Genomic DNA, 20,102 nt, shown 5'->3' on the forward strand with positions numbered 1-20,102 from the left:
GGGGCTGAAATCTGATTTGGGCTGAAATCTGAAGTATGGTATCTATCCAGGAGCAGAGTAGGAGACTGATGATCTTTGGTTTTCATATTGCCACTGCTTTCTTCACATTCCACCAAATATTTTTTAATGATATTTAAAACTGAAGACTGGACATGTCCCTCTAGAATATTCTACGAACCAAGCTTAATTTAGATGTATACTTATGATGTTTGCCCTGCTGGAAAGTCCAGTGAGCATCAGCTTCAGTTCATGCACCAAAGGCAGCACAATGTTGTCCTGATCCTTCAAAGAATCCATTATGTCCTTCATGCAGTCAAGATTTCAACTTCCTGTAACAGCAAAGCACCATCATAAAAAGACTAGTCTATCTCCATGTTTGACCACAGATATGGTGTCTTGCTTTTTTTTTCTTTTTTTACCATATATAGGCCTACTGCTGATCCATGGGTTAAAAAAAGTTCCAGTTCATTCACATGACACATGACCAAAAACAATATAAAATCTCAATATAAAATAAGACATTCTCAATCCTAAACACAGAAGAAGGAAAAGCTTATTTTGTGACTTCACACACACCATCAAAACTAAATTATACAGTAAGAATCCCACTAATTAGAGGGGTATTCACATTACACATTGAGCTGCGTGTCAAGACTGTTTCAAAACATGACATTTCACAAAAAAATTTGAAAAAATGGCAAGCAGCTGTGCATTATGCAATATAATGTTTGCTTGTCTGCATAGACAGAAATTGTAACACATAGCCTACTGTCTTGAGAAAAATGATTTTGTTAAATGTTAGCAGTGAGATTTAAATAATTCTTTGTATTTTCCTGTAGTTTTTATTAGCAATTTAGCTAACTTGATTCAGGGTGTATCCAGTTGATAAATGCTGTATAGAACACAGCTATTAAAGAGTGCTCTGGGGTTTGCATGGCTTTGTAACAATTGTTGTGTGTTTAGAAAAATGTCATGATTCTGCAACTCCTTAAGAAAACTATTACCTGCTGACACAGGCAGAATATTTCACAAATCTTTGATCTTTACCTAAATCTAATTTGTTGACACGTGTTATTATATCTTGGTAAATACCTGCATACAACAATACATGTCTTTGATTTACACAGCTGGCCTTTCATGGGAGACCCTGTCCACCTTTCAGTCAGTATATAGTCTATATATTACACTGATTCAAGTTTCACAACCTTATGTACACAGAACTTACTTCATTCTGAAACAGACAAGTACTCGACGTTCAGTCAGTGAGTCAGATATGGATTCAGTTACTGCTCTAACAGATTCAACAAGTTCATCCAGTAAAGGATTCATCATTCTAATTCAGACAAGTAGCTTTTACAAATGATTCTTTAAAAGAACTAGCTTGTTTCTGAATTTTTTCTTGCAATTGTTTAATTTTATTATTTTTATCTAATCAGATTGCAAGCTCACATTCACAACCCGTGTGCACTGCACTGAAAGATTCTGCTTCCTAAAAGAGGTGCAGGAATCACTTCTCTAATGCATTTAGTTATTTATTATTCATCCAGTTCACAGCAGAAGTCTACAATAACTAGGATTGTGTCCATTGATAATTAAGTTAAAAGTATTTTCACTTCGGCTGTGGATATGTGGGAATCTGTCACCCCCAGTAAACTAAAGCCAAGTACAGCAGACCAAAACATGTCGTTTAAGTTGGATTCTGTTCAGGAATGGCAAAATGAGGACCCACAATTTGCAGATGTTTGTAAAGTTATCTGCCTGGGAGTGTGCAGTGTGTGCTTAACAGTGTGTTGGGTGTGTGTAGGGGGGTTGGTCTAAAATAACTTGCTGCTTTGGCATGCGTAAAGGACATGAGATTGGGAGACTGCTAGCTGGCTCTCAAAAGGGATATTACTGTCAAAAATAACATTAAGTCAATATGACGTTAAAATTTTCAGTTTTTCTATTGAGAATTTCAATCACATAGGTTATTGGATAATACAAATCAGCTCTCGTTCATTTTTGGTATGGGACTCGCAGTTTTCACAATCCAGTCAATTCCTAATAGACAAAATCAAGTCTTGTCTTTCATTTTCCACTTTTGTTAGTAAACTGGGATGCGAATGAGAATTCATGTACATGTGCATGTAAACGTCCATGTCTTGAACTCAGTAGTGTCTCCATTATAAAGGGTCCCTTTTATGGTGCATTATGGGTAGTGGCATAGGATAGACGAAGGATGACACTTGACTGAAGCTCTCTTTAAAGGTACAAAAGTCCGGCACACCAGATCGTGTTCCCTGGATACCCAGCATCTATTTATTATCCTTCTCCCCTCTGTGACCTCCCCTTTATTTTAAACCTCTGATTCATCTGCAATTCAACCCCTAAAAACCGCAAAACACCTCTAAGTTTACAGCCTCTGGACGATCCCGTCAGCAGGCGTAAATGTAGTGAGATTTTTCAATCGTTTCTGTGCGATGTATTGATGCCTTTATTTTTGGAATCCCATCATGCAGAATGTTGTGTCTAGAGAAGGATACAATAGCAGGTTAATTTAAATCACCCTATAGAATCGGTAGCTAGCAAGCAGCAAGTTGACATCAAGAGGAGAACATCTATTTGTTGGTTTTATAACAGCAGAAATCTGCCAATTAAGATTAATATCTTGTCACAGGCGTTCACTCTGCATGTTAGTGGATGAAGAGACGCAAGGCGATAAACTTCTAACACAGGGTTTCAGACTTATTGACAGCTCAGGAAGACATCGTGGTCACTGAGGGCTATTTAATGTGACGTCTTTTTCACCTGGTCGGGTTAAAATAGAACTTAACGGCTGGTGTGATGCAATCACCATGCATTGCTGAAAGCTCCTGGGATTCTGGATAGAAATTGCAGCCAGCGAATGGACGGCGGAATATGCTTTTCAGGTTAGTGCTTAGACAGACATCACTGGGGACATGGACTAGAAATGGAATGGGTGGGGGTTGTTGCTTAATATCTATATCCTAGCAACTGAAGGGGTATGATACCATGTCCAGTTGTTGTCAGGGATTGGTCAGCATGTTGGCATTGACGCCGCCCCTTTGCTTGTGGGCTGTAGAAAGATTAAACCAAAATTAAAACTTCCTCCACACTTGATTCACTCCTGTGCACTTGACCTTCTAGCACTTTAATCTGCCTCTCGGTTTCTTTTTTTGTTTATGTTTTTCATGTTTTTTCATTTATTTGTAACTCCAGATCTGCTGTAATTCATGTGCTTGGGTCACTTGCCGATAACCTTGACGACCTCAGTAAAGACCCCAGTCTGGCAGTATGACCTCTCCTTATGCAGCAGTACAGTTGTGCCCAGAGCGAGCCTTTCAACGGTAAGACGGTTGTTACAGTTTGTTGGCCAGTTCTGAAGAGCCATTTGTAGGGTCACTAGGTTTATCTTGACCACTTACTTGGGCAAGCACACATGCATGTGGTTTTATTTAGATGCTTCATTTGTAAATAGATACGAGCACATATTGCAAAGCAATGCCTGCCTGTTTCTATGGTCCAGAACAGTGTGTTTGTTCTTATTCTGCTCATTAAAGAGTTACAGTCTGGACTGAGACTGGCTGGAGGTGCTAACAGTTGTGTCTGGTTCTCCAGCTGCTGCCTGGCTATGATATTTATAGGCGTGGTGTTCTTATGGCGACAAAGAAAGTAGTTTGTGCAGTTTAAGGTGAACTGTCTGGATACTCGATCCTCAGCCTGCTTGTTTGTTGGCTCTTCATGCACTTGCTACTGGTCATTTGTTTTTGCGGAACAGATTTCAAATCTAAATGAAGCTGTATAAATAGCTAGGGATTCAATTTTCATGCTTGTATCGTTAATGATATTCTAATGTAGTATTCCATTTCAATGGAGTATTGGCACCTCTTTAAAAAGGCAATTGAAATAGCAGTTTCACACAGTACATGCATTTTTAAATACCAGCTTTCCTTATCAGCTCTGAATATTTAATCTATCGACTAATAAATTATGGTAAAGTAGGTTATATATAACTAATAGCACCATTTTTTTCTAATGACATACTTGTGGCCTTTGTGTATTTTGGTATGTTGACAATAGTCACAAGGTAAGATGTGAAAAATGAATACTTGTTCATGTCTGTAAAATTCTCAAAAATACATTATATATATATATATATATATATATATATATATATATATATATATATATATATATATATATATAATTCCACTATCTTTTCAACCCTAAAGGTTGTTCAAGAAAATAATGAATGAATAAATAAAATGTTCATTTATGGGGCATGTTGCCTAATTGAGGAAAGTGGTTCCAAAGGAACCTGCTCTTACACAGTATTTGTTTGATTTTCAGCCAAATTACTGTTCAAATTATGACAATTCATTAAACATAAATACCTTTTTATATGAAAGTTGGAAAGCAAAAATGGATTTAATAAATTTTGTAAATGTCAAATTTAAAACACATGATGGCTAACAATTGATTTTGATTTAATATACACTTATTTTTTGACCCTTGCCTGAATGCTAGTGTGGACAAAAATGACTATGCTGGAATTTTACTGAAGAATACAATTCACAAAAAAACTATTCTAATGTAAAGTTTTAAACCAACAAAACCAGAGACAGCATTTGTAGTTGATGTAAACCCTTATCGTTACCATAATATATCCCTTTTCGACATCAAGCAGCCTCACTTACCTCTATGTTGTTAGGTCTTCACCTTTGAGCACATGTGGGTATACCTGCAGAGACGGTTGTTTTTGTGACTGATCCAGCTGCTATCAGTAGGTCTAATCTACACCACAAAACAGGAGAAACAGACATGTAAAGAGTAAAAATAACAGAGGTTCTCAAAATAAAATGAATTTCCTTTAAAGTCAAAAGCTCCAAGTTTTTTTTTTTTTGTTTTTTTTTAAACGAATCCTACTAAATTAGACCCTCTTGGAAAGATAAATAATCAAATGGGTTAAAATGCTGTGTAGATTTTGTGATTGAGTAATATTTAATTGCCAAACAGTTAAATCACATTGTCACACACCTGTTTGCTCTATGCTTGTACTACATCTGTTCTGTTAGGAAAAAGCATACTTCACATATTTATCTCATTGATAATGCTATTTGAACAAAGCTGACTGTGTATTTCTTAAAACCAACAGTGAACATTTATTATTTTATAAACTCTAATATTAAAAAAAAAAAAAAAATGTAATACATGACTATTCCTTATCGGCATCCAGACACTATTAAATACTTGTATAATACTTTTAAAACTGAATAAATAATGAGTGCACAGTGAAGTAAGTCCATATGAAATTGTATAACTTCGGGATGGTTCAGTCCTTTGCCACATTTAACAGAATTTGGGGCAGTTCACAGTGAAAGCACGCATCTAAATGGAGGAGAAATCATGGGGGCCACCATTCTTTTGTCTGAGCCACCGTGTCCATTCTTTGAGGGATGAGGGAAGGGTCGGCAGATCCCTTTGAACGTACCCTAGCCTCTGATTAATCAAGATAGTGGAGAAGCCCCTCTCACTTGTCTCCCCAGATTGCAGGGCTCTGTTTGTTTTGATTGCATTTTCATCGCTGGATGTGCCCAACCTGTCAGGAGACAATGGGCAGCCCTGTTAAGCTGCGACTTTTGACCCCGTCCTGTCTGCGAGGGGCCTGGTCTGTGTTTAAGTGGACGCAGTGCAGCCTCTCCCTCAGGCAGAATGCATAACTCCCCCAGTAACCAGACACCCACCCACAGCTTCCAAAGAAGCTACCACTAGAGATGAAGTCCACCATACGCATATCCACAATGAAAAACTACAGTTGTCTATTGTCTCCAAGAAGTTTATGCCATTTTTAGAGTACGAAGCTAACGAAGCCTTTTTCTTTTTTGTCTCACTTTTTTTTATTACCCATTATAGGGTTAACTAAAGGAAAAGAAGCAGAATTTCTTGGCTAAATTGGTGGATGTGATGACTGATTTGAGATAATGACAGATGTGGCAGCAACAGTTAAAGCAGAATTCAGAGGAAATCGGAGCATGTTTAGGCTTTAGTAATTTGACGGAGAATGACAGTGTTCCTTTGCTGCGTGACTCTAGAATTACTCATTCTCAGGTTGCACTATTTATTTTATCAGACTTTATTAGTGCTATTATGTTTGATCCAATTAATAAGTGAACATAAATTATCTAGATGTTTAATTGAAATGGTCATTCCCACTTTAGCTGATGATGGATCAGAAATCTGCCCATAAACTTCACCTGTCATATCTGTGGGTGTAAATCAAAGCTGGATATTTTCACGCATGGGTGCCTTTTGTGGGACCATGATGTCATTCTTGGCTGAAAATCTCTGTCAACCATATTGCATTTCTTCCGCTTGTCCTTCGTTTTCTGACCTTTTGACGGGCTTGCATCCTCACTCGATTTTAATTGGATAATTCCCCTGGCACAGGTTTGATGATGATGATGATGATGATGATGATGATGTCATGACACCAAGGCTGTCAACCCAGCTCTCACTTCTCAGCCAGGGATCTGAAACATGTCCTGTCGCAATGTGTGACCTGAGACAGCAGCCACTCAGCACCTGCTGGAGACCTATATAGTCCTCATGCTCTCACCAACCTGTAATGTTGACAATATTAAATGCAATAACATATCAATGAGAGAGAAAGAGACATGTAATCCCTATACAGAGAGCTGCTGAACCTTGTGTAAGTTATTAGTCACTACATTCTCTGACATGAGAGAAGTAGTATCTTGTTTTGTGTGGTTTTGTTGAGTGTGATAGCAAAAGCTAAATGTAAGCGTAATGACAATTGTAGAGTCATTTAGCACTCTCAGAGAACTATAAATGAAACAGTCTTGCATGATATGTGATATAGATGGCATACCCCTGTGACATAAACACTTTGCTTAAGTTGCTTCCGCTGGTTTATTGACCGTTGCTTCTTACTGAGTTGTTTATAGAGCTTTTTAAAGATAATTAAAGGGCAAGGAAAATTAAAATGTTGCTTTGTGTAATTAAAATGGTGTTGTTTCCATAATCCCAATAAATATATTAAAAGGGATAGTTCACCCAAAAATGAAAATGTGCAGTTAATTTACTCACCCTCAGACCATGCAAGATGTAGGTGACTCTTTTTTGTCTTCTTCAGTAAAGCAGTAAAGATTTTTAACTGAAACCCTGGCCCATGGACATTCATAAAAAGTGAGTGGCTGCCTGTTTTTGAGAATAAAAAGAAAAGAAAAGAAAGCATATCAAGGAACACAAAATTAATACCTGTGGCTCCTGACTTTATAATGATCTTATGTGAAACATTTGATCTGTGCAAGAAACTGAACATTTACATTATTGTAGAACATTATTGAACTATCCCTTTAATCTTTAAAAACACTAATAATTTGATAACATTGTTAAATATAATCTTTACATAATTTCAAAAATGAATATGATTTTTTATGGTATTCCTTAATAGTGTAATGCGTAAATCCACTTTTACTTATTAATTTATTTATTTATTTTCTAATTTATGAATTTATTTGTTTTCAAATTTAGTAATTTATTTATTTTCAAAGTTTAACTTTAGTTTGACAGTATAGAATTTCTAATATTGCCTATTTATTGATTTAGGGTATCTATCAGAATCAGTGCATTCTTGCTTAGAGGGATTGTATTTGTTTCAGCATAAAAAGTAAACCAACCAATACTACAAATATTATCTACAGTGATGGAGTGATGCTGCTTGTTTGTAATAGCACAATTGATTTCTGCATGGAATAATGAATAGCAAGATTACTTTTTCTTAACAGTAGAATATACCACTTTTTTTGTTTATTTCCAGATGCATCGCCTTATGTTACTTATAACTTTGTAACATCTATAAAACCATGCAAAAAATGCAAAACCTAAAATGGTTGCAAAATCATCTCAATGTTATACACAGTTCTGTTTATCTGTGCAAGATCCCACCCATTTTATAAAAATGGCATTCAATAAATAAATACCTGTTCTTCTCCATAGTGCCATTCTCTTTGATTGTATATGAACAGCTGACAGTAAATTAGGACCCAGCTTTTATTTTATTTTATTTTATTTTGTTCATGTTCACAGTGTAAAATGCAGTGGGGTTTAGATTTGTATCTTACAATGGGAAGTAGGAATGCTGAGGTATGTACCTGTGGACACACCGTGACAATTGACGCATTGGGCTTGGCATTTGTGTGTCTTCCAGTGTGCCAAATGACAATATCTATGAGGCTTAAAGTAAACATTAGGGTTGAAAAAGCTTTTATCCGCAGTGACAGGCCTGGCAGCACACCGTTGTCCCAGTAATTCAACTCTAGCATTCACTTTGTGCCACACCTCTTCAGCTGAACAAAGACAAAAAGAGTATATACCCTTCTTTTCTTCTGAAGACCTGTGTTTGGGGAACCCATGGAAAGAAAATGGAAAAGAGGAATTTTTCATGGTACTGAAGTTGAATTCCAGATGCTTTTTTGCACCTCCCATTTTCCTCCTTTAGGAAATGGGCGTAGTTTTAATTGGTTTTATTACATTGTAAAAAGTGAGCATGCATTTTGTCCCTTTTGGGTGAACTACCCCTTTAAATTAAAATTCTGTTCAGAAATTACTTGTATCATTCCAAACCTGCGTGCATTTCTGTCTTCTTCACAAAAGATGTTTAGTTAAAACCCATTGCTCCCAACTGAATCCCTATATATATTGTACTTCTGCGTTCATTAGGAGAAAGAGATTGTTCAAACAAAAATGAAAAGTCTGTTAATTGCTCAAACTTATGTCCATCCAAACCTGTATGAGTCTCTTTTTTTCTGCTGAACACAAAAGTTATTTTGAAGAATGCTGGTAACCAAACAGTTGACGGTAGCCATTGACTTCCATAATATTTTTTTTTCCCCATACATTTCCGTTTGTTATTTACATTCTTCAAAATAATTTATTTTGTGCTGAACCGAGGAAAGGGACTCATACGGGATTGGAATGATGTGAGATTGAGTAAACGATGACAGAATTTTCATTTTTAGGTGAACCACCCCTTTAACTAACTGTAAACTTTTTAAACTCATCAAATGCATGTACAAAAATCTTAAAGGGATAATTCATCCAAAAATGAAAATTCTGTGATTTACTTAACCAAAAGTTGTTCTAAATTGACTTCCTTTTTTAAAAAATTGCTGTACCTATATTCTTCATGTCTTATGTTCAACAGAAGAAAAAAAAATGCTCAGACAGGTTTGGAACAACTTGAGGGTGAGTAAATGACAGCATAATTTACATTTTTGGAGAACTTTCCCTTTAAATACTATAAATTGAAGTTTATCTTCAAAGGCTGGCATGGAAGTGTCATTTTACAGTGATATCAAAGACTAGTGTTGCTTTGTGTATCTGTCTAGGATACAGTAATCTGACATCCTTCTACCTTAAAGCATTCAGCATTTATTAGGCATGCCTACATAGCTTAGTATATTAATATCTCCCCACCTCACAGAATGTAGGGGAATTCCGGCCCCACACCCGAGTCCCAACGTTAGATTATGGGTTGACACCCCAACTCCCAGACACTCACACAAACACACACACACACACACACACACACACACACACACACACACACGCACACACACACACACACACACACACACACACATACACACACATACACATACACATACACATACACATACACATACACATACACATACACATACACATACACATACATACATACATTTACTACCTTCAACCCCCATCCACAGCCAAGCCCAGTTCAGCCACACACATTCCGAATGCTGCATAGCGGTGGTATTGCTATCATATAGACAGCGAGGGGGAATTCCGCTCTGCTTGGTCGTCAGCGTGTGCTGCTCCTCAGCAAGAACAATGAGATGCTGGGCTCTGGCTTGGTGTCATATTTCAGATGGAGAGGGTCATCATGTTTTCACTGACAGTCTTATTCTCTCTACTGCTCCTAAATGTCATGTTAACATTGGTTATTGGTGTTGCATTAGACAGGCACAGAGCATGGCCTTTGTGGGGGAGAGGCAATTAAGAATGGGTTGTGTTTTTACATTCTGAATGTGTGCAGTGCCTTCTTTCCACCATTAACGCAGTAATGAATACTGTATCAGTTTACTAAATGAGATTTGAGTTCAAGTCGGTTGTTACTGTAATTAGCAGTATTGCAACTCACATCACTGTTTCTGTTTCTCAAAGTCAGGATAAGGGATTTTTGGAACGCCTACACTACTGGTGTGAAAGATATGGATGATTTTTCAAAATGTGCAGCTTGTGAATTTTTATTTTTTTTTCCTAGTGACAAAAATATAGACTGCGTTAGACTCAGAGCCAGTAAGCAGGGTTATTATTATAGTTAACTAAAACTATTTAAAAACATTTTTATTATTTGAAATAAATGTTAACTAAAATAAAACAAAAATATTTAAAATATCTAAACCTATTTTATTTCAGCTAGTTGCCAGACATTTCTCATTGTTATTTAGTGTAACAAAAATAACTACACTTGAAAGAAAAAGGAATAAAAAATTGACAGTATTTATATTTATAGAAAATAACCATTAAAAGCTATTAAAAATGACAAAAACACGTTACTACAATGAAAATTGATTATCTAAAAATGAATTTGAAATATTAATAAATACTATCTCAGTGATAATAAAATAACACAGCCAATAAGTAACTACCTGAAGCTACCATCTAAAATGAATGAAAACCTGGCAACACCCTTAGAAAGTATTCAGAAAACCATAGCAACTATATTTTAACACCCTGGAAACCACCCACAACACCATCCAAAATCCTGGAAGTGACTTTTGCATGGCAAAACCAACACCCATATTTTCTTTAGATAATTTAAAATGTTTGCAATACGTTTACCTGCAATTTCAAATTCAAAATTTCTTAACCTGAGAAACATTTTACATAGAAATTGAGCCCTGATACACTTGGCAAAATTACTGACTTTTGTTTCCTTCTCTTTAGATTGAGAGAACCAGCAGCAGCCTGTCTCTCATGGGCTGAAGGTTCTTTCCTGGCCTCCATGTCGCAGGGCCAGGGCTCTCAGGGCACAGATATCCTCGGACAAGACGTCCTCAACCAGCTGCTGGAGATGCTGGACCAGTGAGTTATGAAGTACCTTACAAATTCACTCAAATTTTAATAAATATTTAAATAAAAGCAATAAACTGTATATATATATATATATATTTATATATATAAAACACTTTTTGACGTGTGAATTATTGAAGTGTGTCTTATAAGAAAATACAACTTCAGTCTTTCTACTTCTTCAATTCAATTTATTACTTGCTGTTTCTTTGTAATTGTGAAATTTACTATCAACTTAAGAATAAAAATTGTTACAACACCATTTATTAGTGTATAAGCAGTCACCCACTTATTGAATGACATTTCATTTAACACAAGTTTTAATGAATACATTTTACTTGATCTTCTTAATAGGAGTAAAAATAAGTGTAAATAAGAAAACAAAACAGTTTTCAATCAATTTATTGGTCTCTGTTCTAGGTCTGCGCTACATTCAGTGCAGCCTATTGAGTTCAACTTTTCTGAGGGCTCTGCAGTTGGATCAACATCCAATACCATACAGATTAGTATGGACTGCATCACAATGCGTGGGCCTGAGGAGCCCCTTCCAGTGAGTACTTAATTTCACTAAACGCATCCCAAACAGCTTTTCACACATTTTCACATTTACAAACTGCACCAAAGTGCAATAACAATTTCAGATATTGCGGTGTCACAAAGATCTGAGGAATTACTGTGGTACCCTGTTCTTGACACATTTCAAGATGGCAGATTATGCGAAATGCAAGTTCTGAACTTCTTGAATGAATAAATCCTCTTTAAATATTAATTTTAGCTAGGTTTCATTTTTCTAAAGGGGGAGCCAAAGTAGATTGTTGATAACTGGTATTGAATCAAATCTCCCAAATATATACCTCCTATGTAATGTAATAGTGATGCTAGTGTATAGATATAAATGTATACATATAAATAGCCCTTTAGACTGTTTTATAAATTTGCCATTACTGTAACTTCACATAGCGTAAAACTACAAAGCGTTTAGCTATTTTAAAATGAACAAAAGTAATTAATACAGAATATCTGTTCAATACTTAGCTCGTTGCAGTGCTCAAGCATTTAATTGTTGAATTCTGTCAAAATCCCCTGCAAAGTTTAAAACAAATGTACATGGGGATTTTTTTAAAACCTCCCACTGAATGGTATCAGACGGGCTGTTTTTTGATGGTAGCAGTAGATAATTAGATTTTCAATACAATAATAACCATTTGAATCTCTGTAATATTTTTGTCCCGTTGTTTTAGTGCCTTTTTATTTTAGTTTGTCTAATTTGCTTTTAAATATTGAACAGCAGCCAAATAATTTTGAATTCGTATGAAATTCGTTAAGTATTGTTTGATCACTTATGAAACTTGGTTTTGTTTAGCGTGAGCACTCAAGTGAATAATTTCAGTAATGGGGAATTTAGTGGTAAGCCCCAGCAAAAACAGTTGCCTTGCATGTGGGGGTGTTTATGGGTTTTCCCTGGTCATTCTCGATAGTTTTGGTGGCAACAAAGTCAAAAGGTATGTCCAGCTCCGGATGAACACGCTAAATATAAAGTCCTGATGACGATAGCCTTGCTTTCCTGCAATGGAACGTCCTGTTTGAAGTGCTTCAGATGCAGCATTGTGTCATGCAAGAAAAATATTTTTTTGGGTGAGCATAAAAATCGAAGGAACTGAAGTGGATCAATGAATTATGAAGATGGAGATTTACAACAATACTACACATCAGACCGTTTCTTCTTTGGTGTAAGTTCGCATTTTCCCCTTCTATACTCAAGACAAGCTTTGTTTTTTGTTCAAACTAATTCTAAAATTTGTTCTTGTGATCTGTAACACTGTTTAACAACTGTTCATTCGTAAATTTGATGTAGGTCATGCTAAATCTGTGTATTCCTTGGGCAGATTCTATCAACATGTTTAGTTCTAACATTGTGTTTATACACAACAGACGAGCAATGGAAAGTTTGACATTAAATGAATGACCTGTAGCTGACGCTGAGGCCTTGTCGGTTTTCTCTGGGCGCGCAGGAGAATTAGGTGGTTGTGGCTCCCCTCCCAGCAGAGGAATGCAGTTGTCCGGTAGTAAAGATGGGGAAAAAAAGGGAGAGACTGAGCAACGCTTTGCTTCCCTGGCCCTGAGGGATTAGCTTTTCTCTTGATCTGGTGAATAATACCCCCCATACAACACCACCCGCCCCCATTTTCCTCGCAGTGAAGATCGGGCGTGGTGCGCTAACATTGGCACGCTAACACTCGGTCCCTTGCCAGCTAGCATTCGTGTTGATCGAAAACTTAGAAAAATTGAGGCAACCTGCCAATCGTTTGCTGCAATGATGCTCATTAAACTTTGAGGAACAAACTTTTAGACAGCGGTGGGCATAGTTGCCGTCCCAATTAAAGGAATAGTTCACCTAAATTTATTTACTCTCCTAAGTCTATTTACTCACCCTCATGTCGATACAAATCTGTATACTTCTTTCTTCTATAGGAATTTTGAAGAATGTTGGGATCCAAGCAATATTGGACTTATTAAATATACGAAAAATACTGAGACATAATTGTCTTTTTTGCTAAACTATCTCCTAATTACCAGCTCATGAGTGTTCAGTGAACTCCTTCACCAAAAGAAAAAGGTTTGCCGCCTTCATTAATTATTGGCTGTTGTGCGCTGTTTGGCGCCCTCAGGGTCCCCTGTGTTTGTATTGTGCAGGGGTGTTGTGTTTTAATCTAAAATTGCTCTTTCTTGGGTAGGTGTGCTTTCTCTGTAGCTGCAGGGCAACAACTTAGAGCAGCACCTGCCGCTGTGACTGACTGAGGCTTGCGTCCTATTCTGTCTGTGTGAGATTGGGGATGGGGGAGGAGAAACAGAGGTGTGGAATCAGGTAGAATGGAGGAATGTGTCAGAGGAAAGGTTGTGTCCTGACATCAAACAGCTCAGCTGATATCATGGTGAGATGGAGCAGTTAAATGTGGTGAAATCACAGATGCATTGTCCCGCATTTTGTTATTAATTTCAAAAGACATTTAGCCTGCTATAGCCTGATCTTAAAGTAGTGATGCTCAACCAGGGGTACATAAAAACTGCAGTTCAAAAGTTTTTTTTTGTTTTGTTTTGTATGCATGTATATGTGCAGCCTTAAATAATTTTGTGTGGGTGACAGCAACTCATTTAAACACTCCGGACAGAGGTGGATTTAAGCCTGACGGCTTTTACTTGTATCACTTTTCCACACAGTACAATGCACCGTGCTGCTTTTTTCTCCCTCCAAAACCAGTATCAAACTAAATAAAGCGACACAATAACCGGTTCTATATTTTGCAAACAGTTTCAGTTATAAATAGGCACTGACAGATTGGTGAGAAAAAACGGCTGTGCATTGAGTACATTTTTGGATCTGAGTGTTGCTGAGCAGCAAATATTCAACATAATATGTCCCTTGAATACATTGAAGGTGGTGAGGCAATGGTTTGTTTAGGCTGTGTTGTGCCCTAGCCCTTGATTAGTCATTTGTAGTGTTCTTTTCAAGTAGAGCCTGACTCAGCATTAGGCAGGAACACACCATTAAGGCGTGCTTCCTTACCGCCATCCAGCCATTCTGTAGCTACTGTATATTTTATCCTAGACATTTCTTGTGAATTATTTAAAGTTTTGATTAGTATTTTTTTTTTTTTTGTTATTTAATAAAATTTTCTTAAATTGCTCCCCATTTATTTAAAACAAAAATTAAAGGATAATTTTTTTAAATTGAAGGATGTTTTTTAAATGTGAAAGTTTTCATAGTCCTGATGCATATTCAGTTCAGATCACCAGAGCCAGTAAAAATGTTTTTCTTAAAAAAAAAATTCTATTAAATGTGATTCTCTTCCTTGATTTGAGATTTAACTCCACAGTTTAAATCACAACTGCTAAATCACTGCTGACTCTTCACCCCACCAGTTTGCCTCAAGCGAAATGAAACAGTACTGGCAAGGTACAGAGTAATCCAGCTAAACATTTATCTCTCTCTCTCTTTCTCTTTCTCTTTTTCACTCTGTCTCTTTCCTTTCCTCCACTCTCTTCCTTTTACACGGTTTTCTCTTAAACTAATATACATCAAAGCATTAGGACATGCTAAGAATTTGTAAGAACTAGACAACTCCATATAAATGCAAAACTAAAGGAAGAAATTATAGCCCATATCTCTAAATTACTAAAATATCTTTCATACTGAAAATTACAGCAGTTACCTTTGACCTGGTTTGTTTGAAAGGCTCTGCATTGTGGTATGATTGTGAAGGCATTTTCTTTTTAAATTGTCCTACAAATGTTTATCAGCAGCTAAAAGGATACCATTTATTGAGGTCAGACATCATAATGATTTGAAATGAATAACTTTTAACTAAAAACAGAATGTAACATCCCTCGAAGACTAGACATGGATCAAAACAGGATAGTGAGGACTAGTGCCAATTATGCTGTAAAACATTTCTAAAGTTCAGAGTAGGTGTTGTCCACAGGTGTTTAGTCTTTGACATCACAAACGGCTTATTATCCTGAACTACAGCACTATTGCCCATCAGCTAGTGAACTATAGATTATATATAGATATAGATTCCCACATCGTTGGATTTTCAAAAATAAATTCATTGAAGAAAGAAAAAAATCATCATTATTTTTATTTTAACTTTTTTTTTTTTTTTGCAACATTGGGAATGATTTGTTGGATCATAACCAGCAAAATCTCTTTATGTGAAAGAAACCTTTCTTTATTTCTCACTCCTTTTGAGATTCTTGAACAGTCGTCACTTAAAATACTAGGCATAAAATAAATAAATAGCCATAAAAAATAAAATGTAAAAGAAAAGAAAATAAACTTTATTTCTTACTCCTCTATTAAATGGGTGATGCAAAGTTTCTTGAACAGGTGTCTCTCAAAACACTAGCCACCTGACACATGACACCCAACTAATCCGAGAGTTGTAAGCCCAAACAGTCCTTTAAGTGTCCATATAGATCTAAGTGCAGCATCCTTTGTCTGAGCCACCGGGAAGCTTCAGCTGGGTTCACCACCTTTATGCAGAGTCTATTTATTGCCTGACAGTAGTTGCCTAATTTAGCCTAATTGTTTTACATGTGTGTAAATGTATATTATAACACAAATAGGAGTTGACTTGACAAGTAGAATCTTTATTCAGATTGGTTTAGATAGGGTGTTTGGGATGTTTGCTATTTAATAAGAGTGGATAGTACAAAAATAAATAAATAATAAAAAATGCCACATCATTATCTAAATTGGAATTTAAAGCCTCAAAGAATTCAAGAGTCTTTGAAATGCATGCAGCTTCATATACGATTGATAACCAGAACAGTCAGCCATTTGATCTAATGATCTAAGTAAACAGAATCTACATATTCTGTTTTATGAATGGCCATGCCTCCCTAAAGCAAAATCTTTTTAGGGGCTTACTACTTCTGACTCTAGTCTGTGGTATAATTTGTGATTGTTAGGTGGGTCAGGTTTAGGGGTCCAAGCCTTTGTGCACCGTGACTATTGTCACCTGAGGCTGTCCCTTAATTCTGTCACCTCTGACCCCCACGGGACACATAAATAACTTCTTGACCAGGAGTAACCTTACAAGGCAGTGCAATAAACATTTTAAAAACATTTTACATATTAACATCTTAATAAAACATACAGACAGCACAAACAATCTTAGATTAAAGTAATAATGAAAGTGCAGATAAATATTCTACAATTTCAAAAACATTTTTTGAAAAGTATTGTATTTTCACCAAGTCTGTAACTATTTGATCAGAAATAGAGTATAAACAGTAATGATATCTGTTATTTCATACTAAGTTCAAATCTATTAACATATTTACTGACACATTGCTTGTGACTTACTGATATAAAAAATTATTATTAAAATTTATTTGGAGTGCTACTTGTGCACAATGCAAATTTTTTTTATTTTAAGCCTAAAATGTGTTTTAATGTCACTATTGATGAGGATTGTATGATCTTTGAATAATATCGGTCTTTAAATGCAAGATATTTAAAGTGTACCTAAAGTATACTTGCAATAGTTCCACTTTAGCACAATCAAATATACTTCAGTATATCTTTAGTCTTTAGTTGGACTTCAGCACTACTTCTGCACAATTAAATCTATTAAGTACAAAATGAGTTGTTCCAATTTAGCAGACTTCAAGTATACCAGGTTACTGATCCTTTAGAAATCATTCTGTTATGCCTTTTTGTTTGTTTTTTGGTGCTCCATTAGCATTATTGAAAAAAAAAATGTGCGAAGTTCAAAAGATCAAATTTATTTGAAATAGACATTTTGTAACATTGTAAAATGTTATGAATATTTTGTATGTTTTAAAAATCATACTGACTTAAAACTTTTAAACAGTGTATTTATGTGCAACATGGATTCTTACAGATTGCTTCCAGGATATTTAATACTGTAGTTAGCAGGTTTTCTTATTTTCCATGTGAACTTAGCAAATGAATTGCGTATTGTAAGTAAACAAGGAATATTTAGCTCTGGTCTTTTTAAATTATTTCAGACTTTTGCAAGAGTTCCGCTGCAGTCAGCTAAATTAATCACAACACCTTGGCTGAGTTGACAACAGAAGCCCACAGTAATATCAGTGCTACTGCAGTGAGGGCCTTAACCCCTATTGTTGTTTGCAGCCAGTGTTTTTCTAAAGTAATTAGAAGTTTGTTTAGCTAACTCTAATTACCCCCCCATCAAAAGTGCTCTGTAAAACATCTACCCCCAGGAGGGTGTGAGCTACTGTTTTGAAGTATTTTGAAGCATTTTCTAGGTGTTATATAGGTGGTAATAGTTTAAATGTGTTTTATGCTAGTTTAGTGCCATATACTGGAAAAGTGACTCATAATGCATTAATGTTGCAGTCTGCCAATTTCAGAGATGACTAAGTGGCATAAGACTGCTGTACATGGGGATGGGACTACCAACCTTAGGAATACATAAGTGAACAGTTTTAAATCAGTCTGGTAAACGGACCAAATTTATCACATTTGGTTGGTAGAAGTATGAGTTCATTTACAAGTTTGTAGGTTTGTAAAGATGCTTTTGAATCAATTGCTGAAGTATCTGATCGTTTACAGGGCAAATATCATGAATGAGATGCATTAAACAGTTGAACAACTGTTCGCATTTATGTAGTGCATAAAATCATGTTAGTACCTTGAGCTGAGAAGAGATTTAATGGCATTTCATCACCTGATGAATCTAACATAAAGACATTTAAATATTCCCAAAGGAGTGTGTTGGTTTACCCCTATTTGAAACAAAATTAGTGTATTCAAAACAAATCTACACCAGTCATCTCTGATAGATACAAGCTGTCAACAGAAGTCCTATTGTCCCTCGTGAGACTGTCATAGGGCCATGCTAGAGGCTCTTTGGCTGCTGGGGAGGGCTCATTCTTATGCAAACAGGGGCTATGGATGCTACTACTGGAGAGAATTTAGTGCTCTAAGGTCATTGTAGAACTATAAAGAGGATTCCCTCCAAAAGCAAGAGAGAATTGTGTGTCTGGAGGCTCCATATTTCAGTGTGTCTCACAATTCTATCCATCATATTTTATCATGTCATCAAATACTAAAATCATTAAAGTTTACAATTTATTTTGTTAAATTACCAAATTTTGATTTTAATTTTAAGTGTGCTTCATTATTGAATTAAAATAAGTCAGTTAAATGGCTGACCTGACATAATTCCTTTTGACTAATGTTTTTAGCTGTTAGTGCCTGTTTCATGGTTTATCACAGATTTTAATTAGTGTTTGATTCACATTTTACTCGTTTAAAATTTGAAACATTTAAGTAAAATAAAATCACTTCATACATTAAAGAACACTTGTTTGTCTAGATAACATGAAAAAAAGCAATGGTGTAAAATAATAGCAATTAAATTGTGGCAAAATATCTAGGTCTAATGCTTCGCAACTCCTTAGGGTTAAATCTTAAAGGAAGAGCCAGAAGACGGGCAACACCTTCCCAAAAGTAGGGTGTGGTATTGGACTCAGGTATTGGACAGGTAATTTCTCAGGACCTCCCTCTTTGTCCCTAGTATATATGGCAATCCCATTGAATTCCTATAGAGACTTTAAGCCTGTCCTGTTCACCACTGTAGCCCACATCACACTTTTAGGGGATAAAAGAAGAAAATCAAGGGGTAAGAATCCTGGAGCCTGTGGAGCAAACAGCGGCTGCACTGCTCAACCTCAGCGCCAATATGTTGTACCTGGAGACCAATCCTCCCACATCATACAGTGAGGTAAGGCCCTTGTGCTGCCACTGCCCATCTGGAGACTGAGTTGGTCCCAATGCTAAATTCTGGGTTCTCAGGGAACCCTCTGGAGTAACTGGCAAGAGTGGCATCAAAAGTAGGCCTTGTAAAGGCTTTAGGTATATATCGTGTACAGAATGTTTTTTCGCCTCTTACGGTGTTAACCAAAAAAATTTGATGGGATGCTGCTACTTATGAATATGTTGTGATTTGTGGTCCTAGTATAACACTTTCCATTTAATTTTTAAAATGAAAAACGTAATTATTGGCTTTTATTGGTTAATTACTGCTTCGTTTGCCAATTTGTTTTATATCAACACTTTAGAAAGTGAAATGTTTGCATTTAATAAGTCATTGGTTTGAACTGTGATAATGAATTTTACAATGATGTGTGGGTGAGAAAAATCGGACGTGCGTCTATACAGATAAAAATCAATGTGTATTGCCTTAATGGTTTGCCTAGCTCCTGTTTTGTCTATGGTGTACGGTGCTCTGGGTTGAGTCAAGGTATTTGGCAAATAATGCATTTGTCTGGGACGGTGAGACTGATAATCTTGTTTGTATAGAACAATGGGCTGCGATTGGGCAGTTTGCTTTGAGAAAGTACTAATGGAGTCTACTTTTACTTAAGCTTAATATCACTCAGTGAATTGTTTACCTTTGTTTACA

The 20,102-nt window shown here is 36.1% G+C and overlaps 1 protein-coding gene across 15 annotated transcripts in view; it reads left to right on the forward strand.

Moving 5' to 3' along the window:
* The first annotated feature begins 3,112 nt into the window (after positions 1-3,112).
* Positions 3,113-20,102, forward strand: part of LOC306845151 (tumor protein 63-like) — a 43,842-nt gene continuing 26,852 nt past the window's right edge. For 12 of the 15 annotated variants that reach the window (XM_079377766.1, XM_079377767.1, XM_079377776.1 and 9 more), the window contains exon 1: positions 19,244-19,421. In XM_079377766.1, coding sequence (XP_079233892.1) covers positions 19,380-19,421 — 42 coding nt within the window. In that variant the 5' untranslated portion in view covers positions 19,244-19,379. Of the gene's footprint in view, positions 3,348-11,016; positions 11,155-11,562; positions 11,693-19,243; positions 19,422-20,102 lie in introns of those variants that run through there. The other 3 variants (XM_079377772.1, XM_079377764.1, XM_079377771.1) reach the window with 1 other exon arrangement.

The sequence above is a fragment of the Barbus barbus genome (genome assembly GCF_936440315.1).
Source record: "Barbus barbus genome assembly, chromosome: 25".
Taxonomy (NCBI): domain Eukaryota; kingdom Metazoa; phylum Chordata; class Actinopteri; order Cypriniformes; family Cyprinidae; genus Barbus; species Barbus barbus.